The sequence below is a fragment of the Camelus bactrianus genome, chromosome 14 (assembly GCF_048773025.1).
Source record: "Camelus bactrianus isolate YW-2024 breed Bactrian camel chromosome 14, ASM4877302v1, whole genome shotgun sequence".
Taxonomy (NCBI): Eukaryota; Metazoa; Chordata; class Mammalia; order Artiodactyla; family Camelidae; genus Camelus; species Camelus bactrianus.
In genome coordinates this window covers 14,012,808-14,040,713 of record NC_133552.1, presented here as the reverse complement: position 1 = coordinate 14,040,713, position 27,906 = coordinate 14,012,808, and the positions used below count along the sequence as shown (strand labels likewise).

The 27,906-nt window shown below is 47.0% G+C and overlaps 1 protein-coding gene across 1 annotated transcript; it reads right to left on the bottom strand.

Annotated features, from left to right (window-relative positions):
• Positions 1–1,445: 1,445 nt before the first annotated feature.
• C14H13orf42 (chromosome 14 C13orf42 homolog) lies at positions 1,446–23,089 on the bottom strand. Its single transcript, XM_045513974.2, has 4 exons — positions 22,319–23,089; positions 6,564–6,711; positions 4,606–4,837; positions 1,446–3,706 (listed from the first exon to the last, which is right to left on the bottom strand). Exons 1-4 carry the CDS (start codon positions 22,721–22,723, stop codon positions 3,532–3,534), a joined length of 960 nt encoding a protein of 319 aa, XP_045369930.2. The 5' UTR covers positions 22,724–23,089; the 3' UTR covers positions 1,446–3,531.
• Positions 23,090–27,906: the final 4,817 nt, after the last annotated feature.

The following is a 27,906-nucleotide window of genomic DNA, read 5'->3' as shown; positions in this document are numbered from 1 at the left end:
TCCTCTTGCATGCTGTCCCCCCTCGTGGGATGCCAGCCTTCAGCAGCGCTAAGTGAAGCAGCAGACGCTCAGCACAATTTCTTCTGAGTTCATCCCATCTTCCCCCTTTTGGATGCAAATTGCCAAAGGGCAGAAGGTGCGTCTTGTACTATTTTGCTTGGTGCATAGCCATTGCTTAAATGAGACTTGACGGATTGATTGAAGGAAAACATCACTCTTAACCAGCAGCAGTGTTTCTGCAGAACTGCTACCCACTCCTCATCCTTTCAGGACCACTGTGTTTTTCCACTCGGGAATTTGGTACCATTGAAAACCCTTTCTGAAACAGGAACCTGTCAGACCAGGCAGAAATTCACTTTAACAGAATTACAGGGTAGCTGCTAGAATCAAAGGAATTTGGAAATACAAGCTAAGTCAAAGTTCGCCACAGATACCAGGCTGTTGTAACCAAACTTAAAAGCAAATCAGGCCAGATGAATCAGAACCAGAACATCCTGTGATACTATGTGTGGTAGGCTGAATAGTGGCCTCCTAGAGATGCCAGCATCCTAACCCTCAGGACCTGTGAATGTTACCTTATTAGGCAAAAGAGGATTTGCAGATCTGATTAAGTGGAGGGTCTGGAGCTGGGGAGGTGATTGTGGATTATCCAGGTGGGTGATGTAATCACAAAGGTCCTTATAAGAGGGAAGCAGGAAGCCAGAGTGAGTAGTTGGAGATGTAACAACAGAAGCAGAAAGGTTGGGGGGATGCAAGTAACGCGTCACAAGCCCAGGAATGTAGGCAGCCTCTGGCAGCAGAAAAGGCAAGGACACGGACTCTCCCCTCAAAACCTCTGAAAGAAACCAACTCTGCCCACACCTTGATTTCTTGCAGTGAGACTGATTTGGCTCTTCTGACCTCCAGACCGTAAGCGAAGCCCCTAAATTTGTGGTAATCTGTTACAGCAGCAACAGGGAGCCAACCCACTAAGAAAAGGCCACCAGTGATGAGGCGACTACACTTTCCTGCTAGAACCACTGTGGCCTCTAAGACTGGGCACCAAAAAAGCCTTGTCTGGGCAGCCGTGCTCTCAGTTGCCTAGCAACCAGCCAAAGGGTTGGATGTACAAGAGTCACACTGAAGGCTCCCCTGTATCTTCCTCCATGAGGGAGAAGACATGCTATGGTGGGAGCTAGAAACCAGAGCTAAAGAACAAGCCAGATGCCCGGGGGTTCATATGCTCTGTTTGGACATTCTGTCTAAGCATACTTAGATGTTCACATACCCAAACTGAGACAGTCCTGGGAAAGGCGAGGCCACTAACACAGCACCCCAAAAATGAGCTGGTCACATAACTAGTCGATTCCAGGGGAGAAATGAATCAACTACATCAGCTGGTTACTGAATTGACTTTTATTGCCTCAAATTTCACTTATCTCAAGATGCCAGCAGACACCCTCTCACGATTCCCCAGGCAGGGCCCAGATCCTGGGGTTTATCACCAATTCAAAAGACCTAAAATCATCCCCAAACAAGCCAGCCTGATGTTTCTGAATCATGGAATTTTCAGGCAGTCTGTGTATAGTCTCATTAAAGACAAAAAATATACAAAATATGAAGCAAAAGAGAAACACAGCTTCATGTCCCATAAGCAATAAATGCTTAAAAAAATAACTCAAGACGCTAAACATCCTCTGTCCTGTTTATTTTTTTCTTATCTATAAAAGCAAAATATATACAACATCTTCTTCATGTCAGGGCTGATGGATGAGGAACTGTAGTTTGATCAGAGGCAGAGTAAAGAGACCTTTATTCTGAGTCTGTCCTGAGCAGTGAACGCTCATCTGAGCAGGGCCTCAAAACAAAGCCACGTTTGGGGAGAAGAAAGATACTTGGTATTGGAACTGGGTTCGCGTTAATGCAGTTTATGAAACAAATGTCCCAAACATTTCTTCTTCAGTCAAGCTTCTGGCTATAGTGGGCTTAGCATAAGAAACAAAATGAAAGAAAAGTCCTAAACACTGACATTGGCACTCAGAAGATAAAGAAGGCTAGTACTGAAACATTTCCAACATATGTTCATTCTGAAAACGTGTTGCGATAAACTCTCTTGCCCTGTTTCCCGCCTCTTGTGTTTTCACCTTTCAACACTCAAACCTCTAAGTCATGGATTCTCACAGTGCCCAACCCAGACCAGCAGAATCGGCATCCCCTGGGAACATTTTTCTTTTTTAATTTATTTAAACTAGCGAAAAAGAAATGTTAAGAACACCACAATAGTTTTAGGGCTTTCTATTTTTTTCTCGTAGGAGTTACAAATGCTCAGATAGTCAGGTTCACATGAACAAAAGGTTCTTTCTAAAAAAAAAAAAACCTGGACAATAAGAACATCAGCCCCTGGGCCTGGCAGATGGGATGCTTTATTCAGTTCTCAGGGTGACCTTAGCCTAAAGCAGCCCTGGCTTAATTTGGGTGATTGACTGGGTTTTCCTGGTCTGTCTCCCGCGCTGATTCCCAGTAACGCTCTTGCACTTTGCCCCCAGGTGACATCTTTTTAAAAAAACAAACACAAGAAAATGCCAGCAGAAATAGGTAAGGATGGACAAAGTGCAGTGTATTCTCTAAACCAGTGGTGCTCAAACTTGCGTGGTCACAATTATATGCAAAAGTGCAAAAAGAATATGTTATGTGAGAAATGCAAAGAATAAGTTGAATCTGTAACCCTGATTCAGACAGTTATGGAAATCGGAGATCCCTTCGACTCCAAAAGGCGCTGCTCGCCCTCCTGACTGGGGGCAGGGAGGGACGCAGCCCGGCATAAAGCCGCTGCAGGGGTGTCTACAAGGATTTCTGGTGAGAATTAGAAGAAAAGCACCCGTCACCTCCCTCCTTCCCCAGCCCACATCTGCAGGAAGTGGAGCTGAGTTTGGGGGCTGGGGGGAGAATGTGGTCCCCAGGCAGGGCCCTGTCACACCCCTCCCCCCAGCCCACCGTCAGGGCATCGGCCTCATCTTCAGCCTGATTTAGCAGAAGTTTCCAGAACACTGTGAACAGGGTTAGGGTGAAAAAAAGCTGCTTCCTGAACTGCATTCTGCACAAAAGAATGCAACCTGAGCATATGACCAGAGCGGTTTCTGAGCCCCGTAGAGGGAGGAGCTGCCTCTGTGAAAACTTTGGCCCAGAGATCCGTGGGCGGGCACGTTTTCCGGTTTCCTGTAGCAAGCACGATGCTAGCAGCCACCTGGACAGATGCGTGGAGAGCCGGTGACAGGCCAGGGGAGGCCGAGGAGGGAGCCTGGCCCTTCTGTGGCTTCTGCTCTTGAAGGCCAGCCTGGCGTCATGCCAGGCTAACACGCCGGTGCAGGGAAAGCCAGGCTCCACGGCTCTCCTCAGGCGGCGCCCCCCAGAGGCCACGGGTGCGTTTGGCACTGACCAGGCACTGGTAGGCAGTGTACTCGTGGGTCTGACTTTGTTAGAATTTCCATCTTTAACTCTACCGACCACCTCAAGCCGCTGACTGCAGACGCCTTCTCGGGGACCCAGCCTGAATCAGGGCACAGTCCGCTCCCAGAGTCGCTCTCGAAGCAGCCACTGCCCTCTGGGGTTCTCTGTCTCATAGGAGTCCTCCCCTTGAGACGCCAGGGGCTCCAGCGCAAAGAGCGCCAAATCCCAGTCCATGTCTTCTCCCGAGAAGTTGAAGAGGACCTGTCTGCGGCTCCCAAGGCTGGAAGGGAGGAATGAGGCAGAAGGTTTACGTCTGGATCGACCGGCTGCACAGAGAGAGGATGCTCTGGCTGGAAGGCACCCCTCCCCGTCCACCCAGTGCTGGATCTCATGCAGGACAAAGCAGTGTCATCACAGGGGCTGCGGATGGGCCTGAGCTGGCCCTCGGACTGGCCTTCGAGGGGAAGGAGGGGTGCTGAGGGCTGGGTCCTGGTTTTCATGTGTCCAGTACAGGGTCCATTATTATGGGACGAAAACGCTACTTAGAAAAGCCCTGAATCCATCTGAGTGGGAGGGCCCTTGCAGAAACAAGGACAGAAGGGTGCACGAGCCCAGACAGATGAGAGCTGCGCTCCCTGCACATACTTCTCCGAATTCCAAAGTCACGGTGACCTGGGGCTTAGACATGGCAACTCGTCTTGGGAGAAGAGGATCTGCAGGAAGAGGGGCCAAGAGACGGAGGCAAGAGTGCCAGGAGGGGCCCAGCCCGCACGACGCTCCCGTCTGGGCCTGGCCGGTGCCCATCCGAGGCAGGGCCATCTGCTTGCTTTAGCATTGGTTCCCTCCTGCTGCTATGCCCTGTTCAACCTCAAACTCTCACTAAAAATCTGTAGCACACAGTGTGTCAGTAGCACGTGGGGAGAAAAGTGAGAAGGGGTGGCTAAGGCCAGAAAGGAAGGCGGGAGGTCCAGGGCTTGAGGGACAGCGGGGACAGAGTGAACTAAGCTAGAGTGGGAGTACCAGCTATCAAAACGTTTTATAAACTAGGACCTCCCTTCCCGCCAAATACCCAGGAATAATTTTTCCACACAGGATGAGGCTTCAAGGCCCCTAAGAGGCACCCTGGCGTCTAGTGGGCATGAGAACACCTTGGTTATGCTGTGTGGCCCAGGCACTTACTCTCTTTTGCAGGCTTTGGGCTTAAATTTCAAAGTGTTGAATGCCCCCTCCACAGCCTTGGGCAAGTAAATGGGGTGCCTCTCGAGTCTCCTCTGGGTGCCCACGGTCCTGCGTTCTGCATTCCTCCGGAGCTGGCCGTCCGTCGTGTGCACGGCGAGGTCCTCGGAGCGGCGGCGCGGGGCTCGCAGGATCCAGTTGGAGTGCAGGCTGTGCTCCCGGGAGCTGGTGGCCACTGGAAGAGAGAAGCAGGGCCCCCGGGAGGGGAGGACTCACCGTGGGGAGGAGCAGAAGGTGACGGAGAGGGCAGATCGGGCTGAGGACTCGCAATAAATACACACATCAAACAGGACATTCTGAGGAAGGTCTGGAGAGCCAAGCAAAGCGGATGGTTTGACTCTGCAGTGGTTGTGGAGAGACAATGGAACGTCGTGTGTCCATTAAAAATAAGCACATAGATCTATATTTACTGACTTGGGAAGACACCCATGATGTATTATAAACTGCTAAGTGAAAAGAGTAGATAGCAAATAGCAAAGAGATCCTATTTTTGTTTTTAAAAAATAGTGACGTGAGTCTGTGTGTTTATAACCTTTTCAAAAGGACACACGCCCAGACGTCAGGAGTGATGGCTATCTCTGGGTGGTAGAATGACAGGGCAAATTCTTCATTTTCTTCTTTATACTTCGGTGTGTTGTTTGATTCATTTGGTTTACAATGAACATATGTTACTGTTGTTATTGGAGAAAACACATTGTTATTTCCATGAGCCAGTTCTAAGTGTGAAGATGACACTTTGGCGTCATCAATGGATCTTTGTGGCCTTTGACCAACGTCCCAGATCTCCCAGGTTCTACTTCTGAGGGGGGGCTGTTCTTTGTCAGCAGGGACTGAGGGTCTGCAGGAGGGCAGGCCGGCCCCCCACAGGGTACAACGTGCTCGGGGAGGGGGAGCCTCCTTCTGTGAAATTCCTCAGAACCCAGTGAGAACCAAGATCTCACAGATACATATCGATCGAGGCCAGAACAACGCACCACAAGGATGTAATCTTTTGAGCATTAGAGAAAACGCTCAAGAATTAATTCGTATTGGTACCAAAAGCTGTTACCTCAATAACCAGGGGCCGGTCACCCCTAAATTAAATCATCATGAATGACATCATGGGGGGCAAGTCAAAGATGAAAGAAACTGACAATTGAGTAATGGAATTTGAAAGTGGGCTGGACTTGTGAAGGTGATTATTTGCTCTCCATCAGGAGTGAGCCACTCCGTCCTCACCTCACTCTCCCTCCAACAGTCCGGGCTGGAGCAAGCAAGCACCCTGGCCCTCTCCTGCCCTGCAGCTCCTTGTGGAGGGGTGGCCCATGAGGCCCACAGGGGACGTGCTGGGGGCGGGTCAGAGGAGGGCCCAGCAGACAGTGCTGCTCAGGGCCAAGCCAGCTCAGGTAGGGCCACAAGCCCAATTTTTAAATATAATTTGTCTATTCCCTTTTCTTCTTCTTCTTTTTAAAATTGTGGCAAAATACACATAACATGAAATTTACCATCTTAGCTATCTTGCAGTGTGCAGTTCAGTAGTGTCGAGTCTATTCACTTCGTGGTATGACAGATCTCCAGAACTGTCATCTTGCAAAACTGAAACTCTATCTCCACATCCATTCAACAACGCCCCATCCATCCCATTCTTTAATTGTGGCCCTATTGCTCTTCCTCACGGAAACTTACAAAATTCCACCCTGTCGCAGCTGTAGTCAATGGACCACAGGGAAGGGGTTCTTGTCCAGGGGTGGAAGGGGCAGCCTGGAGGGGCGCCAGCAGGGACCACTAAAGCAAGGGGACCCAAGGAGTAGAGCAAACTCAGGGCCAGGCTCTGGCTTGCAGGCATGAGTCTCCCCCTAATCAGGAGAAGTCCGCTCCAGAGACCCCAGCCCGCCCACCTTCCACAGCGGGGCAACACTCACCATCGAAGTCCACGTCTTCATTCTGCGGGTCTGCCTCCAAGGCCCGCGGCCGTCTCTCCATGTCCAGCTCCGCGATGATGGAGTCAAAGAAGGCGATGGCCTCGGCCACATCCGCGCTGAACTGCGAGTACTTCTTCTGGGCTGCTTTCTGCTAGAGGAGAGGAGCAGAGGGCCGGGGACAGCTGCCTGAGCCAGCGATCTCGTGCCCTCACCCAAGCCATGCCAGAAAGGACTAAATGCCGCTGAAACTAAACGAATGTGAACTTAGGAATTTGCATGGTGTGAAAGGTAAATATGAGTAAGTGCCCTGCGGGAGGGAGGCAGCTACCCCGGCTCCGTAACTGTTGTGGGTCAGCGGCTTCCCGATGATCTTCAGGAGGGGGCACGGAAGGCGGGAAAGATCTGTGATCCACCATAAGACAAAATTAGTCTTTCTGTGACCTGTTCTCTGCCGATAAACCCAACTAGGAGACTGTGCAGCTACTTAGGTAGGTGATGCAATGCTTACAGCAGCAAAGAGGGGACCAGATATGTCAAAGATAAAATACTCCGGAGGAGTTGTCAATACCTAAAGTGGCCAAATTTGGGTTCAATCACGGAATAAACTGAAGACAATTCGGTATGATTGTTTCAAAAGTGTAAGGAAAAACTAGTTTTTTAAAAACCTACTGAGAGCCCAACTGGGTTTCAGATACTGTCCTGACTCTTTCCCTCATGGCGTCATCATCATCGTCACCTTCATAACACACACAGTCGGTCACCAGTGACTCACATCACAGAAGTCCAAGCACCACGGCGGATTCTGAAGGAGAACTTGTGATCAAAGGCACAGGATCCACCGGGGAACCAATAACAGGCTCCCTGAGGCATTTAGGAAATGAGAGAACTCAGGGAGAAAAGAGAGACAGTATGTATTCACCTGGGGTATTTTGACCAAATGTAGAGTTCTTTTTATTTTGTGTGTGTGTGTGTGTTGAAAGGGGGGTGATATTAAATGAAAGCGATCTAATTACAGATTTGCATGTTAGGAAACTGAAGGATGACGTCTCCATGTATGCATAAAATTTTAATGATTGCATTTTAAATAGAGGATGGTTTCCTTTTATATTTGTAAGGAGCATTCTTAGAGAAAATTGTGAAGAAACACATCTATACTGAACCTTTTCTGTTAAAAGTAGAAAACTATTCACAGGTAGTTATCTTGCCCCCTTCAAAGAGCCCATGGAAATAGAAGTGGGTGGGGGAGCCGAAACTCAACGACAAAGAGAACAAGAGAGAGGTCACCAGTGAGAGAGATTTCCAAGAGCTCCTGGCAGCATGAAAGCAGTTGAAGAGGGGAAATTGATGTATCAGAGCAGAGGGACCAGCCTCCCAGAGCACCATGGGTGGGGGAAGCAGCTGAGAAGGGGGAAAGTTTGACCCTTGGGAACTAGAAATACTCCAGACATGGCAACACCAGCTGCACCAAGGGTTGGGATGAAAACCTGAGGGGCTGGTTGAAAGTCTATGAGTGCAGCAGGCCAGGCCACCGTGAGGCATCCTTCCCGCAGGCAGATAACAGGAAGGTGCATCTCTGGAGGCAAGTCCATATTCTACTCTTTCATCCTCCCTGTGTTTTCTCTTGCTGGTCCCTCTGCCTTGAATGCCTCACCTGGCTGACTCCTGTCTGTCCATCAAGATGTGGCTGAGACACCTCTTTCTCCAGCAAGGCCACCGTCTCCTGGGCTGTTTCCTCCACCAGGATCCGTGGTCCTCAGTACCTAACCTAATTCCATGATGACACATTATCATTTTAGAGATTTTTTTTGTGAAATGGGAGAGATAGAAACAAAGAATGGAGAAAGTCATTCCACTTGGACTGAGCCCCAAAGGATGGGTGAATATTATTCAGTAGGAACAGAAGGTCTGTCAGTTTTCCCATCTCAAAACTAATCTCCGCATAGAAGGGACATTTCTAAGTCTCTGGCAGCAATTTCTGTCAATGTTTAGCTTGATGCAAGAGTCTCAACCTTGCTTGTGAGCACCACGTTCTTTTCCATTTGGGTCACCCTACGATTTGATCTACACTGTTCATTCCTCAGTGTCCCCAGGAGATAGACTTTGTCCTGAAGCTCTGAGCAGCCTGGATTAGTTGCTTTCACTTACTAAAAGGCTCAAAAGAGAGTTAACTTTGGGGTCTTAGCTATTCAAGGCTAAGAAAATGGCAATGAGCACACTGCCAGTAGTGAGGTTAACACAAGCCCTTGACTGTGGCCTTTTACAAATCTCTCCAATCTCCTCTGAGACTAACAATTGGAAAATAAAAAAATAAACTACCACCATATACATCACCACCTCAGCCACTGTATTCTCTGTCCATCAAAACTAGTAGACAAAATATCGACAGATAACTGGATAAAGAAATTGTGGTATATATATATATACACACACACACATATACATACAATGGAATACTACTCAGCCATAAAAAAGAATAAAATAATGGCATCTGCAGCAACATGGATGGACCTAGAGAATGTCATTCTAAGTGAAGTAATTCAGAAAGAGAAAGAAAAATACCATATGATATGCTAAGATGTGGAATCTTTAAAAAAAATGACACAAATGAACTTATCTACAAAACAGAAACAGAATCACAGACATAGAGAACAAACTTATGGTTACCAAGGGAGAAAGGGGATGGGAAGGGGTAAATTGGGAATTCAAAATTTACACCTCTTGGGGAGTGATGGAAATGTTAGCTATCTTGATTGTGGTGGTAGTTTCAGTGGTATATACATCTATAAAAATTCATCAAATTGTACATCTGAAACATATGTAGCTTACTGTATAGGAATCATATCATAATAAAAGTGTTAAAAAAAAAAAAACTAGTGGACAAAGTTCCTTTCAGCTGCATACCAGTTGGTTATTCCAAATATTCAAACGTGTTTCTTGTTTGCAAAACTTCAAGCTCCAGGATTTAAAACTGACCCCCCCACCATACCTCACCCTTTCTACTATGCTCAGCAGAGACTGCCTTCCTGCCACAGACACAGTCCCTAGATGTGACCTAAACCACTGCCTGGGGGGGCACTCCCTCTGCTCATATCTGTGCAGTTTTGTTTGCTTCCTGGGTTTAATGTTTGGCATTTATCTCTGCTAGACCTCACTGTGGCTAGATGTCGAGCTTTTTGTTTATCTCTCCATCATTTCTTTTTGAAAATATAAGCAAATGTGTTTTAACCCACTCTTTTATAAAAAAAAAGTCAGCATCCAATATCCACCTGTGAATTGCTTTGTTCACTCAGTGTTATTCTAAGGATAATAACTTCATCGCAATAAATAGAGATCCTTCTCTGCCCTTTAAACAGCTGGAGGTTCTCCACTGTACAGACGCCGTGGGGACCAAGTACAGTCCCCTACTGTGAGAGCTCTGGGTTGTTTGCAATCTTTTGCTGTTACAATTAGTGCTTACACATGCATCAATCATTTTGCACTTTGCCAATAATATCCTAGTCTGGGATAGACAGCTAGTTGTAAATATTCAGCTGGTTATACATATGCTTTACAGAGAGAATGGTGAGTGTCAAATGATCTGGCAAGTCACTATGCGTTGGTTAACAGAGCTTCTCTTGTACTTTCTGAAGTGTACTTTAAATGTCTCCAAGTGAATTTTGTGATGGTTTTTCTGAGTACCAATGAAACTGTGGGTGATCTTCACTTACATCCATCTCACCTGTAACCTGCCTTCACTAATCATATTGTTGCTACAAAAACTTGGATGCCCTCCAAGCAGCACGTGGAGTAAAGAATAAAATGTTTGCCTGAGTCTTCCAGGAATGTGGAGTCCGATGTGTCTAGTAAACCCTGAGCCAGTTAAGGCAGGATGGGACCACCGACTCTCCAACTGGGCAGCCTGGTGACCTTCCACGTCAGAGGGCTGAGATCTCCGCAAGCACACTGTGCTAAGTGCCTGCATTTTTTTAACGTGCAGAGGCCTGTACCTTAGTTACTCCTTTACAGAACAATTACTGCACCTTCTTATTTCCAATCGCCTTTCCCTACACTCCCCGTGCCCCAGACCAGCCTGCTTCTTTATCCCATAAATACCTGAGCCCCTTGCCTCCTCGCTTGGCTGCCTCGGGAATAAACCCTCTCTTTGTTGCAAACCTTGGCTTGCTGGGCATCAGGCAAACGAGACTGGTTGGGTGACACCGAGGCTAAGCTACAAGTCCAGACTCCCTGGCCCTTTTCAAGTTTAAAATCAGGCTGGTTCTGGCTTCTCCTGCCTTTCCTGCAAACATCTTATTCTTTACTCTGGAGTTTGGTTTGGAAAAATGCAAGGGTTCCATCTGGAAAAAGTCATCTGAAAAAAAGCCAAGATTGGGAGGCAGACAATCCACCTTTACTTGGAGTTATGAGTGCAAAGAGGGAGGACTATTCTGGGTCCCTCCCAGGAGTGTCGATGAATCACATCCCATCCTGTATAATCTTGGCTTTTTTCTAGCCTAGAACTTTTAAACTACTTTGGAAAGGCTGCACCTGGTCCTGCCTGAGTTCACAGAGCTCGTGTTCCCTCACCAGCTGCCCCAGGGGAAGGCGTTTTCTCTGAAAGCATCTGTATTGTGTTGCCGACTCCACTCAAGTCTGCCTTTCACATTCAATCTTCGGTGGCCTTAAGGTTATCATTTTCCAAGCCGCCCTGGCCCACCTTCTCACCACAGGGCTGGGTCTCAGATGACTTTCCCCAGATGGAACCCTTGCGGAGTTTTCCAAGCCAAACTCCACCGTATTTCTCATTTTACCTTTTGAGTCCCCCAAGGCAGTTTTTTTTTCTGTATTTCATATCCACCTCCATCCTACCTGGGTTCCACCTGCCCTCTGAGTACCTGAGCTTCTCCAACCTATTTGCTTTCTTCTGGGATCTGTTAGTATTTGTCTGCAAGAGATCTGGACTCTACAAAATGAGCTTCCAGTAGTAGACAGCAATATTTTGTCAGAGGTTAGGGGAGCGGGACTTTCTAAACCCACTCAAAGCCAAGAGGACCACAGTTAAACATTTAGCCTCCTCCTCACCTCTCCTGCTTGGCATCTTCCTTACCTCGACTCTGAAGCTTTCACTCATCGCAGCAGACAGACCCAAGCATATCTTTTTCTACGCTCATGTTCTGCCTTGTGTGGACAGCAAAGCTGTGCTCTACCCTCATAGCCCCACACTAGACCCGTGATCCTTAACCTCTTCTTCGAGGTAGGGTTGGCAAATAATGTTGGCAGATAAGACTGTCTTTGGATAGATGCTCGCTGCCAGCCACTGCCTACATGAGACAGGTTGTACACCCAACTCCCAATATTCTGGTTGTCATTCTTCTTGTTTCTCTTCCAAGGAGCGTCAACACACCAGTGTGGTTCAGGCAGTGATGCTGAGAGTTGCAACTTCAGACTGCATGCTCCATCAGGGCAGACAGACTGGCTTTCTGTCCATGAAGGTTGGGCACCTATGTCAATGCCTGACACAGAGTAGTAACTGTTTGTTGAGTGAATGAATGTGTGCTACATACATGCTATTACCTACTGCTTATATTCTCCAACCAGTTCGCATGTTGCTAAAGTGTAATTTTGCATTTGCCTTGGCAAATTTTAAGAACTCTGTATTTCTTATTTTTATGGAGTACTGATAATATACTCTTGAGCTAATAATACCTGGGAATTGAAATGTCAATACACTGTGATGAAATTTCCAAGGTCAAATGTGGAACTGGTCTGGCTTGGAGAGGTCATTTTCCCTTGGATCATTCAGCTGGGTGAAATTAAATGCAAAACAGCTCAAATTTATCCACAAGTAATTTAATGTTCCCAAAAGAACCTTTTCAGGGTAAACCTTAAAAGCTCTAATAAATCCTCTTTGCTTCTGCCATCCTTGGAATGGATGTTCAAGACCAAGTCCAAGGTTATCTGATCCCTTTTATATGACCACACCTAAAGAAACGTGGATCCATCACTGAAGAGGAGTTTGTGAGAAAAGGATGAGAGTGTAAGAAACAACTAGGAAAAAGGTATAATCACTGAAATTTTAAATTCACATGTACTTACACCCACATCCAAATTTTCAACAGATGAGCTGAATGGTAGACTTGCCAGAGCTGAAGAAAAAAATAGTGACAGACAAAACAGAGCTGAGAAACTCAGCCCAAACAGATAAGGGGTGAGGTTTGTCACGACCTGTCATAGAACTAAACCTTGGAGTTACCCGTCGTAAGTGACACGACAATTGTTTGGGAAGCACCGCTGCACGCCTTCTGTCTTTGGTATCAGAGGCTGTGGACGCACAGTCCGAAAGGCGTAGACCTCTTTCTCCAGCTTTCTCCTCTTAAGCCCATGATAACTCCTCCCCTCAATGTCACCTAAATGATCATTTCACTTTAGCAAAACACTAAGAGAAAAATTTTTGCTCACGTATATCAAACTGTTAGAAGCCTAAAGAATAGAATTGAATTAATATCCTTGAAACAGTATAAAATCTTCACATACGTTAAATGAAACATCACAATCCAATGAAAGAAGGGATGAATTTGTCAAAAATGGTGTTGGGAAACTACCATTTGGGAAGATTTCCAGTGGGGTTCTCAATTCCTACTGCATGTGAAAATAAGTTGCTGATAGACGAAAGAGTTGGGCTTTAAAAAATGGAACTATAAAAAAAGGAGAAAAATGGCAAATACACAATTGACCTTGAGACATAGGACGTTCTAAGCAGAAAAGCAACGGAAAAAGTGTCAAAGACAAAAATAGACATATTTGACTACATGAAAATCAGTAATATTTGTAATGATTAATTGTACTGCAGGTAAAATTAAAAGATAAATTAGAGAAAATATTTTTAACACACATGGCACATAATATGCTCTTATCTTCAATATAAGAGAAATCCATATAAATGAATAACAAATCTTTAATAGAGCCAAAAGGAAAAACTAAAAAGAATGAATGGGCAATCCCTTAAGCAAGAAGTAGACATTGGCTTGATAAAAGGGTCATTCTTTGCTGAAGCAATAATAAAAAAAAACACTCCATGAAATAATGCAGTTTAATCTATTACATCTGTAAAGTTTTTAAATACATGACAATACTTGGTGCTGAGAAAGGGCAATAGGGCTTTCTAACTCACTGTTGATGAAAGTGCAAATTATATAATATTCCTGGAAAGCAATATGTAGAAGAATCTTTAAAAATAAATGACCTTTAACCTTTGAGCCATTAATCACACTTTTAGAAATCACTGCTAAAAAATGCCCTATAGACGTAGAGTAAGATGAATTTATTTATAACTTTTAACAATTGTTTGAAGAATGTGAGTTGTTAAACTTCTTGCCATGAAAACTTCAGTTTTCAAAAACTAGTTAATGAGACAGGAAAGAACTCACAATATAAATTATAAAAAAGTATATTTTAGTAAATTTATACAGATACACACATTAGGGTTGCCAAATTTAGCAAATAAAAATACAGAACAGCAGTTACCTTTTAATTTTTACATAAATAATGAATAAAATTTTAGTATAAATATATACCAAATATTGCATGGATGTAATTATACTAAAAAGAAATCCATTGTTTATCTGAAATTCAAATTTAAATAGACATCATTTATTTTATCTGGCAACCCTAATCTACAATATCTATATATCCTGTGTATCTGTAAATACACAGGAAATAAATGATTGAAAGAAAATTTAATTAAACATTTTATAGTGATTATCTCTGGATGATAGGACCTAAGTTATTTTTATTTTCTTCCTTATAGTTTTTTGTGTTTTATAAATTTCACCTAATGAGCAAATACAACAATAATCAGAAAAAATGTTTACCTAAAAAAGTGTCCTTTTGGTGGTAAACTGTGATCCATTACACGCAGGATGTTTTAATTATTAGGATATCATTCCATATGAATATACCCAAACTACATTCTAGTCCATGAAAAACAAAAAATAATTTTCCAGTCACTGAAAACCACAACTACCTATAACTTTTCCAGATCTTCTATCAAACTTTGTAACAGTTTTCTTCTTAAATTACAATTGGAATTTCTCGGGTTATTAGCTTATTGAGCGTTTACTACATGCCCGGAGCCACATTAGAGGTGGGAGACAAAAAGAGGAATAACGCATGGTGCCCCCACTCAGTGAGCTCATGGTCAGCAGCAGACATGGCAAATGAACAGACAGTTCTGGTGCCGAGTCCTGGGTGCTGAGATAAGGGTGAGACCCAAGGAGGAGGGAAATCCACGCATTAGATTGTGGATGTGAGAAATGGCTTCCTGGGGCAGTGCTTTCTCTGCTGTCTTAAAAGACAAGAAGTTAGCCAGGTGAACAGGGTGTGATGGAGAGGGAAAAAGGGGAGAGGAGGTATCGTTTCTATGCTGAGCGAACTGCACGTGTCTGGAAGACAGATCGGGGAATATAATTACCCATCTTGTGGTCTGACTGCGAGGGGCTGCAGGAACTGCATGCTCTGTTATCAATCATTATTTTACTGTCTGCCGTCTTCAGGGGGAGGTCTGGAAAGTGTAATGGAATATTCTTTGCAGCTCATATTGAATGTTTACTGCCCTTCAACTCTGCAAGCCAGATACCAGCCAAGTAACGGAGACCTCCCAGTAACCGATGCTCACAGGAAACCTGCACTTACTGAAGTAAAGATACTAATCACTGTGTTTGCAGAAAGTCTCCCCAACAGATCTGAAACATAATTCCCAACGGTGTGAAACAGATCCAGAACCTGCTTCCCACTGCATATGCAATTTATATGCGGATGAATTGGATTCCGATCCTTCTATCACAGGGGAGGAAAAAATCTTCCATTTGCTGTTGACATGGTCGTATTTCATGAACCAGGATTGAATGGCTGCAATAGAAAATTGATTCTGAAAGCTAACTATTGTCGGAACAAAACTACTTTAAATGAAAATCAATCATTTTTGGCAGGCATTCTCCAGAATTCCATTGGTTCTGTTTAAATCATTCTTGTAGCAGGTGAATTTCTTCAGTTGGGGTGGGGTGGGAGGCAAGGTGGTGCAGGGACGGCCGTACCTTTTGCAGCTTGTTCATCCAGGCAGACATATCAGGAATCCAAGCTGTTCAGAACTAGATGATCTGCAGGAGGATTAATGAAATATCTTCTGGCTGTAGTGGGTGACCAGAAACCCTGGCCTTGGACAATGTCCAGCCCAAACCACCTGGGCAGTGTTCAGTGGGGCACTGCAGCCAATCCCAAACTGCCTCTCCGGCCAGCCAGGCTCTGTGGCCAGCATCCCAGAGGCTCTTCTCTGTGGTCCACCCAAGACCCAGTTCCACTAGGTGGCTCAGTTCTCAGAGTGATGCTGGCTGTTTACCTGCTCACCCAGCCCTAAGAGTATGGGGAGCTATCCTCAGTGAGGACCCCAAAAGCTGACGGGCACTCAGGGCAGAATCAGAGCATAATTTCCAACTTTTCCTCCGCACGTCCCATCAAAAGCCAAGCTCATCAGCTGTAAAAAGGAAGGAAGTTCTGACATAAGGCCACAATGTGGATGAACCTTGAAAACATTATGCTGAGAGAAAGAAGCCAGTCACAGAAGGACAAATACTGTATGATTCCACTTATATGAGGTTCCTAGAATAGGCAAAGAGACACAGTCGAATGCTGGTTACCAGAAGTGGGGGTGGGGGAGAATGGGGAGTCACTGCTTAATTGATACAGACTTTCTGTCTGGGGTGATGAAAAAGTTCTGGGGATGGACAGTAGTGGGCTAAACGCCAGTGAGTCGTACACTTAAAAATGGTTCAAATGATAAATTTAAAAAATTTAAGTATTTTATTTAAAAGACTTATATTTTAAGAAATAAATGATAAATGTCAAACCTTCTATAAATACACTCCCCTGATTCCTAAATGAAGTATTTTTAGAGCCTCCATGACCTCTTAAGGAATTCATTTTCTGGTGTCCTATGTGCTTTTGAAAAATATTTTAAAAAGATATTAATTAGGGCTTAATAGACTTTTGGATGTATTGTTACGAGTTTATATAAATGACCATATGGAAAAGTTCACAAAAGTCTAGTGTAAAGAAATCTGATTACTGTCTGGCAATTAACAATCTGAAAGATACCTGTATGACACATTTTTCTTTAAGAGAAATTTATATAATATCAGTCAAAGAAAAGCACTTAATTTCTTAATTCATGAACTGCGACGGTCTTTATTACCCATAATCTGGGGACACTACAGAGCACTCATTTAAGGTACAATGACGCGCCATGTTGAAAATGGTAAATGTTATGTTTGCTTTACCACCTCCCCTACCCTCCCCCAAAAGAGCCAGGCTGAGAGAAGCAAAGTTTGAGGATGAGTGAAGAGAGAAAAGTGAAATAACTCAGAGTTCTCCCAGCAGAAATTACCACGGGAACGAGGTGAGGAGGGAAATACACAGAGGCCGAGTCCAGCCCTAACCCAGACAAGACCCCAGAACGGGTTGAAAGGGAGAAAGTTGCTTTCCAAGATGCTGGGATGAAGGGGAAAATAGCAAAAATCGTGACAGAGCAGCTTTTTACTTTTCCCAGGCATTTTCCTCTAAAAGTGTGCCACATTCTCAGAGGACTTTGACAATGGTTTTTGGGAGTTGTGTGTGGCCCTTCTGGGCCTCGGGCATCTGAATCCTCCTCTGGGTCCCAAAGGGGCCGGCAGAAGTCAGGTACCAGGTGCCTTTCCCTAGGCCACCTCTAAGATGTGTGCAGTGCCACGCCCTGGACTGTCCCCGCAGGAGCTCTGAGAGATGCCTCCAAGAATCTGTGTCCTGGGTCCCTGCCTGGCTTTCATACAAGAGCGATCGTGCTTGTGGAACAAGAATAGGAACTTTGACCTGCTTTACCAGCACCTAGAAGACTTCCTGATGCATAGTATGTGCTCAGTAAATGTATGTTGATGAGGGAAGGAAGGATATACCTCTTGATGTACTGTTACTAAAATATTAGGGCATTAACAAACCACAGAATGCATGGAAATTTGGGAATTTAAAGCTGGGCAAAGTCTTGCTTTTTCTAAGCAACGGGTATGGTTCTAATTCTCAGATAGTCAGAATTCTGAAATGAGTCCAGCTCTTTTTACGCTGTAGCTTCCAGGAGGTGCAGAGCCAAGTCCAGCTGTCGGATCTGCAGGGTTTTTCGTTTGTTTGTTTTAATGGTCTTGATTTTCTGTGGATGCTTTTTCTCTCCCCACTTTCCAATTTCTGTTGCTACCTTCTGCTGCGGGTGTGTGGCTCAGCCCAGACACTCCGTAGAATGAGTTAGGAAGTAAGAAGTACTTCCATTGAAATGATTTGAAGACACAGTACCTACCCATCATGTAGTTCCTTTTGTAGCTATGCTCACAGTTTCCCCAGCTTCTCCCTCATGCAAAAGCTGGTAATACAAACTCAACATTTCAGTGCTTGAGAGGCGCAGAGGAAAAACGGAATCGGAGGGTAGCCATGTGAAAAGCAGGTGTCAAGTCTGAGGGGGATTCTGCTCCTGGATTGTGGAGGGGAGGGAGCTTAAAGTATGCCTCCTGATCATGCATCTGGTCCAAAAGACCCACTCCAAACACTCTGGCCTTCTGCCGCATGAATTTTGGCCCTGTGTCATCCATTCTAAGATTTGAGCATCCCAACACCGATGCAAGTCCTCAGATATGGGTTTTTTTGTTTTGATTTTTAAATGTTGTAAAAAGTACATCCCATTCATTTTTATAATGACCTTGTATTTTGAGGAAGGAACAGATTCTCCCAGGACCTGGCCAGGACCCCCACCTTGCTGGGGCTCTGGGGGGCTTCCCACACCCACCTCAGACTGGTTGCATCTCTGCCCTCCCATCCACCCACATGGTGCCCTTCCAGGCTCTCAGTATCCCTCGGGTGGTCTGGGACAACAGACCATTTGGCACCCTGGGGCATCATTTAGACACCACTAACATTTCAATGGGGCCTATTGGAGTGCCTCACTCCAGGGCATGAGAAATTGTGGGTCTGGACCATCAGTGGCTTGTGAAATATATTTAGTATATCACAACCAACATTTAAAAAATAGTATGGAATACTTTGAAAATCATCAGAGTACCAAACAGAGAACAGGAATAAGTCAATCTCATGAATCTTTTGTTCTGGTTGTGTATTTGGGTAAACTGGGTCAATATCTAAAATATATTTCTAACGTTTTTTTTTTAAAGAGTTTAAAAGTCATTACCTTTTCCCCCAGAGAGAGACAGACAGGGGAACTTGGGTTCTATGGCCAGGCCAGGGGCTGGTATCTGTCGGAGGGGATGGCCTCCAGGGGTACCCCGGGAACCCCACTCACTCCCTACGTGAAGGCCAGTTCCCTGATCTATGGCACAAGAGACGTCAGGCTTTAAAGTTAATGAAGCATCCATAAGTGACCAGTAAATACTCACTGCTACGCTCTGGGGATAGAAAAATGACAAAGATACTGTCTCAGCTTTGTCACACTTACCAAGCTCACTGCAGCCCACCAGCAGAGACACACACGTTGAAGAACCACATAGGATGTGATAAATGCTACAACAGAGATGTGCTTAGACTAAGGCTGGAGAAGAGAAAAGGCTAATTCTCTGGAGGGGTGCATTCAGTTCCTGGGGCCGCCATAACAAAGTACCACAAACTGGGCCGCTTAGTGCCACAGAAGTTTATTCTCTCACAGTTCTGGAGGCCAGAAGTCTGAGATCAGGGTGTCCGCAGGGCCATGCTCTCTTTGAAAGCACTAGGGAAGCATGTGTTCCAGGCCCCCTGCACCACGCCCCCACCAGGTTCTGGTAGTTTCTTGGCTTCCATAACTCCAGCCTTCACATGGCGTTAACCCCAGGTGCGTGCACGTGTCCCAAAGTCTCCTGCTTGGGAAGGTCCCAGTGATGCTAGATTCGGGGCCCACCCTAATAACCTGCGATCACTCTAATTAACTAATTACATCTGTAATCACCCTACTTCCAAATAAGGTCACCTTCTGGGGTACTGGGGATTAGGACTGAAACAGGATTTGGGGGAGACACAATGCACCACATGACAGGGGGTCAGGGGAGAGAGTGGTGTTTGCCCGAAATCTGAACATCAGCAAGTATTTTCTGCCAACAAAGGATAGTGATGATGTTCCAGAAGGAAGGGGCTCTCCTGTTCCCCTGCCCCTGCCACGCACAGAGAGCTGGGGAGGCCACCTTGCTAGCTACGGAGATGGGGCCCCACTGTTTTTCAGGCCACCCAGCCTACAGCTCTTTCTGTAGGAGAGCAGCCTGTCTCGAGGCTCGGACGAGCCACCTGCAGCTTACATTCCAGAGCAGTGAACGCTGGACTACCTAGTGTGCGCCGGGTCCTGTCACAGGCCAGCTCCGCCTTCCTCCTCACAACGTGTTTGCTTATTTCCACGCAGTTGCTCCAGAAACAGAGGCCCAGAGAGGGAAAGTCGCCTTGACAAAGGCACACAGCTGGTGAATACAGAGCTGAATTTCAGGCCTTGGTCTGACTGACTTCAAAGCTGTTTTAAAACTCTTTCCTGACTTAGTTCACCAAGCATCTCATCCACATGGCTGCAAGTGGCAGTATTTCATTCTCTTTTATGACTGACTCATCTTCTGAATCCAATCATCTGTCGATGGACATTTGGGTTGCTTCCATGTCTTGCTATTGTAAATAGTGCTGCTGTGAACACTGGGGTGCAGGTGTCTTTTTGAATCAGTGTTTTCATTTTTTTCAGATATATACACAGGAGTGGGATTGCTGGATCATACGGTAGTTCCATTTTTTATTTTTTAAGGAACCTCCATACGGTTTTCCACAGTGGCTGCACCAAGTTACATTCCCACCAACAGTGTAGGAGGGTTCCCTTTTCTCCTAGAGAATACGATGCTTAGTGAAATAAGTCATACAAAGAAGGACAAATACTATATGATATCACTTATAGGTAGAATCTAAAAAATGATACAAATGAATGTGTGTGCTAAACAGAAACAGTCTCACAAATACAGAAAACAAAAGGGGTCACTAAAGGGGAGAGGGGAGGGGAGAGGGACAAATTAGAGGTATGGGATTAACAGATACAAACTACTCTATTTAAAATAGATAAGCAACAAGGATTTACTGTACAGCTTAGGGAATTATATCCATTATCTTGTGATAACCTATAATGGAATAAAATCGGCAAAAATACTGAATCACTGTGCTGTACGCCTGAAACTAACACAACATTGTAAATCAACTATACTTCAGTAAAACACAAACAAATCAAAAATCTCTTTCCTGTTACATTACAGTAAGAGGCATCTCCTGAGGAAATCTGTCCGCCACATCGCGCCTGGGCCCCTCACCACAGCCAGCCCTGCTGGGCCACAGCCAGAGCAGGCACTTTGCCTCGGACCCCTCCCTCTGTCTTCAGATGCTGAACTAGGAAGGAAGCAGGGAAGAAGACGACTAGGTTCTGCAAAAAGAGGACTCCATGTTACAGGAAAGTGTAGTGTCCAGAGGGAACCCAACCAGAGCTGAGAGCGCCAGGCTACTCAGGCTGGAAGGGAGTCCAAAAGCCACTGCAATCTCCTCTGTCCTCAGAGGTGGCCCCAAAGGAGGGGTGACTAGCCCAGAGATCTCCAGCTGGCTGGCTGCAGGGTCAGTACCAGGACCTGAGAGCACTCTGTATGGGCCACAACACTGACATACGTCTGGAGTTAAGATGATGACTGAAACTGCTCCCATCTGGCATGAAACGCAGACAGTTGAAACCAGTTGGGTGAGGCCAAGCCCTAGAGATCTGATAGCAGGCCGGTCATTCAGCGTTAATGGGATTTGCACGGCCTGCAGGACACGCCAGGGAGGCAGCCAGGATGTGGGACAGACAGGCTGCTTGGAATACCTTAGAGCCCTGTCATTGGAAAAACGATTGATGAGAATTTAAAACAAAACAGCCTCAAACCTCAGACTTTTTTTCTTTTTAATTGAGGAAACCAAGGAATGAGTAACAATGAGTTGCGGATGGGGGGGGGGGGGGATCTCATCAGAATCCAGTCCCAGCTTGCTGTCCTGAGATACAGAGGGGCTGTCTCCCACCTCCTCTTTGGGCATGATTGGAATTATCTCAAAGAGAGGCAGTGTGTGCAAACACTGTGACGAGTATAACGACAAGTTAAGTGCAGCTTCTTTCTCTCACTCATTTCCTGCTGGGGGGGCCTGGGCTGGAAGCCTGCAACGCCCAGCAGAGCTGTCATTCAATCTTCTGCGAGTCACAGACTCCTTCTAAGGCAGTGCTTGCCGGGGGAGGGGGCCAAATACATGGGCCCACGGTCCGGAGGCAGCAAACCCTCCCCAGGTTTACTTTTCACCGGGACTTTTAGAGGTGCTCGTAACAATAAAAAGAGCAACGACCATTTGTTGAGAAGTGATTTGCCGTCACCCAAATGCCATACAAGCCTTCTCTCTCCCAGGAAGTGGGCAGACGTGCCCTGCAAACAGTCTGCCTGACGCCAAGCCCAGGCCCTCCCCGCAGCTGCTCTGCGGAAGCCAGGAGCTCCTGGTCCCCCGTGGCCCCCGCGGGGCAGCTCGGCAAGCGACAGGCCACCCTTCCCAGGCGGGGGGGGGGGGGGGGGACGGCCGGGGAGAGTCTCCTCGACGGCCGGAGCCGCTGCCCCGCACGCGCGGATGGGCTAGGCTGTGTGTGCCAGCGCCGCTGGCGCTGCTGGGAAACCAGCCCGAGCGTACTTCTCCGCGGCGCTTACCTTTATTTCTTCGGAGGTGGACTTTTTCCCTCCCCTGGAGGATTTGGAGGAGGTGGAGGAGACGCCCCGGGCGCGGCTGGGCTTCAGGGCGCCGAGACCGCTGAGGTATTTTTTGCGCAAGGCCAGCAGCTCCTGAAGGTACTGCAGGCAGTCCTGGGTGCGCGAGAACAGCCACGCCCGGTCCCCCTCCTGCTGCAGGCGGTGCAGGCTGGTGTCCACGCTGCCGGCGCTCTTGTATTTCTTCAAGGACTCGCTGAACTTCTCCCCGTGGTCCCCGACCACGTACATGGAGCTGCTGCGGATCAGCCTGACCGCGGGGCTGGCTCGGTCGCAGTAAGGGCTCTCCGCCACCTCCGCCTGCCTCTGCGGGCCCGAGTTAAAGATGGAGTGGAGCTTTCTGAACATGGTGCTCGGTTTCTCTCCGTGGGCGCCTTCCAGCCGCCTGAGCCGCGCCACTTGATCTAGCTGTGGACACAGGAGCCAACGGGCCAGGCTGTCGCCATCCGCCTTGCAGGAGGCCTCTGGTCCCTGGAATCCCAGCGAGGGTGGGTTCGGTCAGGCGGGCGACCTGGGCATCTCTCATGGGGGGAACCTTTACATCCAATAACCACGATGCCATAAACCACCTGAGGGTGTGAGGAAGTGCACTGTGAGCTTAAAACCTCTCTCCCCGACTGGCTTTATGCACCATTTAGAGCAAATACCTTCCCAGCTCTTCCATCGAAGGCTCCAGCTGGATGGGGAAAGCATGACATCGCATTTCCTGCTCAGCTATTTTCTTTCCTTTTCCGTTTCTGGATGTGGGCTCACTGGATCCGACTTGCTCTTGGTGTGCCTGTTTATGTTTCCACCTCGGCTGAGCTGGCCCTGGTCCTGAACTCCCTGTCTCCAAATGAAATCCTGCTTTGCAAAGACACCGCTAAGCCAAGTACAGCGTGTTGCTTGAGGTTAAAATCCAGTCCCCCGAGATGGACCCGGGTGGACACAGCCAGGGCCGCTGGCAGGAGGCTCACAGATCCCGGTTAAGCTGGACTCTGAGCAGCATCCGAGCGCCCTGGAGGCGCCTCTCCCTGCAGTAACTGGACCTCGCTGCCGTTACCGGATAGCAGTCCATTGTGGAGAGGGGAGGATTCAGATATCCGGACCACACTTTCTGCACAAAAGCCTCAGGGAGCTGAGGGTGACCACCCATGTGGGGCAGATTCGTTAGCGTGAGCATATTTTCATTCCAATAGACTCACTGTAATCAGACACAAACTATTTTTTCAAGAGCATCCTTTGAGTACATTAGAATTTCAGGGATGGTCCCGCTAGGATTTTTCCCAGGGAAATGCGAAACATCATTATTGCACTCATTTTGCTGCACAGTCCCTTTCTCTCCCAGACTTCGCTCAGAAAGCTGAAGCCTGAAAATCTCCAGCCATAGGCATTTTCTTAAGCTGAGAGGCAACAATGAGCCCCGAGAAACTGTAGTAAAATGTTATGAGATGTATGTATTACTATGGTTTACGTTTGCTGGTTGATTTTTGTTTGAGAAAGAAAGTGTGGTTTTATCAGATATTCAAAGAGATCTGTGATACAAAAAAAATTGTAATGTTTCTATGTTGATCTAGAATAATAATCATGCCTTTTAAAACATAGCTAGAAAAGGACATTATAAATGTCTTCTGGTTGAATGCATCCTCTGCGTGAGACATTCTCCGGGGCACAGTGGTGAGATGGCCCCCGGTGTGTAGAAGCGTTTACGCTTTACATTTGCAGAGCGCTTTAGGGCTGATGAAGCGGTTCCACGTATGTTAACTTACTGAATCCTTGGGTTGAGAGAGAAGTATCATTTTCATCATCATCATTATTGGTCCTCAATTTACAAATGAGAAGGCGAGCCTGGAGAAGCTGGCAGTCTTGTCTAAGGTCTATATTGGGTAAGTGAGAAACCAGTCCTCAGACCCAGTGCTCTGGCTTTGAGCCCGGCAGGCTGGTCCCACTGCCCCTCATGCTCTGGCAGCATAGTCACCCGCTCTGAAGTCTCCTGCAGTGGGGGTGAGGGTAGAAGGGGGTCTCTGTTTCTCTGGCTTCAGCCCATCTCTCTGGCTTCACACAGACACAGTATCAAAGCACCCAGAATGAACGAGGGCTGACAGAATTTCTTCCCTGAGGCATCTAGGATCTGAGACCACACAGCCTTTCTTAGTAGCCTGTGCCAGTGGGCTTATGTCTATTCCACATGAATTGAGAAACAGTTTAAATAGATAAAAAATGAAGTCTAACAGCGCATCCAGAAGGTCACAAGAGTCTAACCTCTATTCTCACGTATAGCCTCCTCCCCTCTTTGCTGACCAGCAGGGTGCTGGATTCCTCCTGAGGGCCAGACTTGGGAGGAAATTTGAGAGAAAGTCATAGTGACATCACTTGCCCAGCGCGTCATGAATGCTGAGGAGCAGGACGGTGGCAGCAGCTGCCACAGCCCAGTCCGCTGACTCTCCCACTTCCCGTCCCAGACCAGCCCCCGAAGCCACCCTCTCTGCGCTCCCACCGATGAGGTCCCTGCAAAACCACTTGTCATCTCTGCTCAGGAAAATGCATCCCAAGTGGGAACCACCTTTGTACCATGTGGAGATTTTCTTATGGCCTCACTAGAAGGAATGGGTGGGAAATCACCTTGTGGTCTAAAAAGTGTGTTTTGAGGACATGACAAATGCCCATCAAATCCCAAATTAGGCCCCGCAGACCTGACTCCTCGCTTGCATCGTGGGGAACACAGGGCCTGCATCCTCGCCCCCAGCCCGGCCCGTCTACACCAGCCCGGCTTTAGCCTGGGCAGGAGCTGGCTACTCTTGGAGCTGGGCTCCTCACCCAGCACAGACCCTACCTGTTCTTTGCAAAGCTAGCAAGAACCTTAAGGCTTGACCAGCACCCTGGACACTCAGCCTAAGGTGACTCTCCATAACAAAACTTGATTCATTCCAGAATTTTTCAAACCCAGAGGGCAGAATCCCAGGGCAGAGCACAGCAGTCCAGAGGATGCGCCCTGTAGCAATGCCAGGAGATGGCAGCTGTGGGGGAGCCTGGAGGAGAAGGCTTAAGCTTCTGTCTGCTCCCAGGCGAGCCCCGCCTGTGCTGCTGGAGCTGCAGTGATGCTCACGGCCCGGTGTGGGGAAGAATGAGACCGTGGACCTCACTCACTTGGGGACTGCGTCCCAGGTCTGCCACCTAGCAGCCTGAGAAAGTTACCTAAACTCTGAGCTCCGTCAAGCTCATCAGTAAAAGTAGGCGTTACCTGTTTTACAGAGTTTTTGTCGTGATTAAATTATATAATACAAAGGAGCACTTAACGGGTCAGATCTGCTCAATTAAAAGTAGCAATTATTACTTTCATAATAATATAAAAATATTACTACGACTATTTCTATTTTGCAGCTCCCAGTTGCCAAACTATTGTCCCAGGCAAATATTTTGCATCCAGGCCTCTTATGTTTCAGCGTTTGTAGAGATCAGAGGCTCAGGTGGACCAGCCTTAATAGCGATGAGCTTAGACATCACTAGGTTTTCCCGCTGCCCTGAATGAGGCTGAGCTTCCCTGAGATGCTAGCTGCCCTGAGCAGCCCACTTGCTTGGAGGGCACATGGCCAGGCCTGCTGTCCCCTTCCAGCATGCAGTCGGGTGAGCCAGCCCATAACCACTTCCCTGCCCCATAGGTGGGCACGGTGACTACTGGCGGCATAACCAGGGATGCTCTCGGTGAGACGCGCATCTCAACGTAGTTGCTACTTCAGCCCTGCCAGGCTGCAACTGCACTTTCTAGAAAGAACCCAGAGTCAAAGAGAGCAATCTATGCACTCGCCCTGTGTCTAGAAATCCCCTTGGCTGTGTCCCTGACAGGAAAGCGACTCTGAGTCTGCACTTCCCAGAAGGCAGGTAAAGTGGAGAAGAGGCATGAAGGGAGGGGTGGGGGAGGGGATGCAGAGGAAGAAGGGGGAAGCTGAGAAAAGGAAGAGATCGAATCGTCTGTGCTAAATATTTAATGGAGGGTTAGATTACAAAATTCGACAACGTGTATCCCGTGTCACGCTGGTCCATTTGCACAGCGTACTGGAACATTCCGCCTTCTGGTGGTGCTGCAAACTGTGAGGAAAAGAGTTTTCCCTGGAGTCTGGGTTCTCTGGCTCAGATGCAGTGTCCTATGTCCCTGGACCTTTGTCCAATGGAGCAGAGTTCTCCCCAGGAGCAGAGCAACTCCTGTCTCCTTGGCTTGGTCCTCCATGCAGGGAGAAGGAACTGGAATAACAGCAGATGGCTTCACCATTCCTTCTTACTTTATCATGCTTAGAAATCCCTAAAAAGTGTGCCTGTAAGTAAACATCAGCTCCTCTGAGGTTTACAAGACTAAAAACATCCTGGCGCCAGAGGACACAGAGAGGTGGCTGCCCTCGAAGTCACAGCCCTGGTCTGATGGAAGGCACAATGGGCGTGTTGGAGGGCGGGAGGTAGGGTGACTCAGCTGGGCTGAGACTGGAACTGAGTAATGCGAGACTAGGGTGGGGAAAGTTGGAGGCGTGAGTCAAGGTGGTATCAGGAAGTTAAAGGAGGCTTGGAAGCTAGGTCAACATCTTTGGACTTGATTTGACTGAATATTCTCTGTCAGAGGCATAGTCACATGATTCAGAAATCATGCCCCTCTAAGCCAGGCAAGCAGTCCTCACTGGCTCCTTCAGTGGGGTACCCTGGTGCAGTGCACAACACATGCAACTGTATATGACAACCCTGACAGGTTAAGAACTTACAGCAGAAGTTAGTGTGGCAAAGGAGATTGTGAGAAAATTCTATTTAGAAACCTTAAGTAGGATCTCTGTCAGATTTAGGGAAAGTTAGTAATAGATAAAAGTAGAAAAGCTTCATTTATCTATGATTATGCAGAAGACATCCCAAGACTCAGTGGCTTAAAACAGCAGTCATTTTATTTACTCACAATACCACAATTTAGCTGGACTTTTGATGGCCATGTCAGTGGTACTCCTGTGCCTGCATTCAACCAGGGGCAGGCTGGGGCCGGGCTCAGCTTGGGGGCTGGGACACATGGCCTCTCCTCCACACGGTCCCTCCAGCAGGGGAGCCAGAATTCCTACCTGGCTGCTCAGGGTTTCCAACAGTGCGGAGGCAGAAACTGCCACGCTTTAAGTCTCAAGACAGGAAAAAGCACCATGTTTTTCCACCACATTCTATTGATTCAGTCAAATTTCAGGACCAGCTCAGATTAAGGGGAGGGACCCCACCAGGGGATGAGTACCAGAAGGCATGGCTCACTGGGGCCACCTGCGTAATAAACCACCAGGCTGCTAGGGAGCTGTGGTGACTAACCAGGTAGAGAGGGTGAGATCTCACTGGTGGGCAAACAGTGAATCATTCCTCTTAAGAAAAATCTCCAAATCATTGCTATTTGACTTGGGGTGTATTATATATCCCAATCAGTTTATCTTTCTAAGTACCTTCAGCTAAGATTAATGGCAAAATAGGTTACATTAGCTCAAATCAAACCTCATAAATCACAATAGGAGTAGGTCTCACTTTTTCCAAAATATGGAATGTGGATA

Excerpts from the sequence above, each read along its gene's own strand:
- C14H13orf42 (XM_045513974.2), bottom strand. The coding sequence starts at position 22,723 with ATGTTCAGAAAGCTCCACTCCATCTTTAACTCGGGCCCGCAGAGGCAG. Across the intron at positions 4,838-6,563 it reads TGAAGACGTGGACTTCGATG|TGGCCACCAGCTCCCGGGAG; the intron begins GTGAGTGTTGCC and ends TCTCTCTTCCAG. Across the intron at positions 3,707-4,605 it reads CCCAAAGCCTGCAAAAGAGA|CCTTGGGAGCCGCAGACAGG; the intron begins GTAAGTGCCTGG and ends CCTCCCTTCCAG.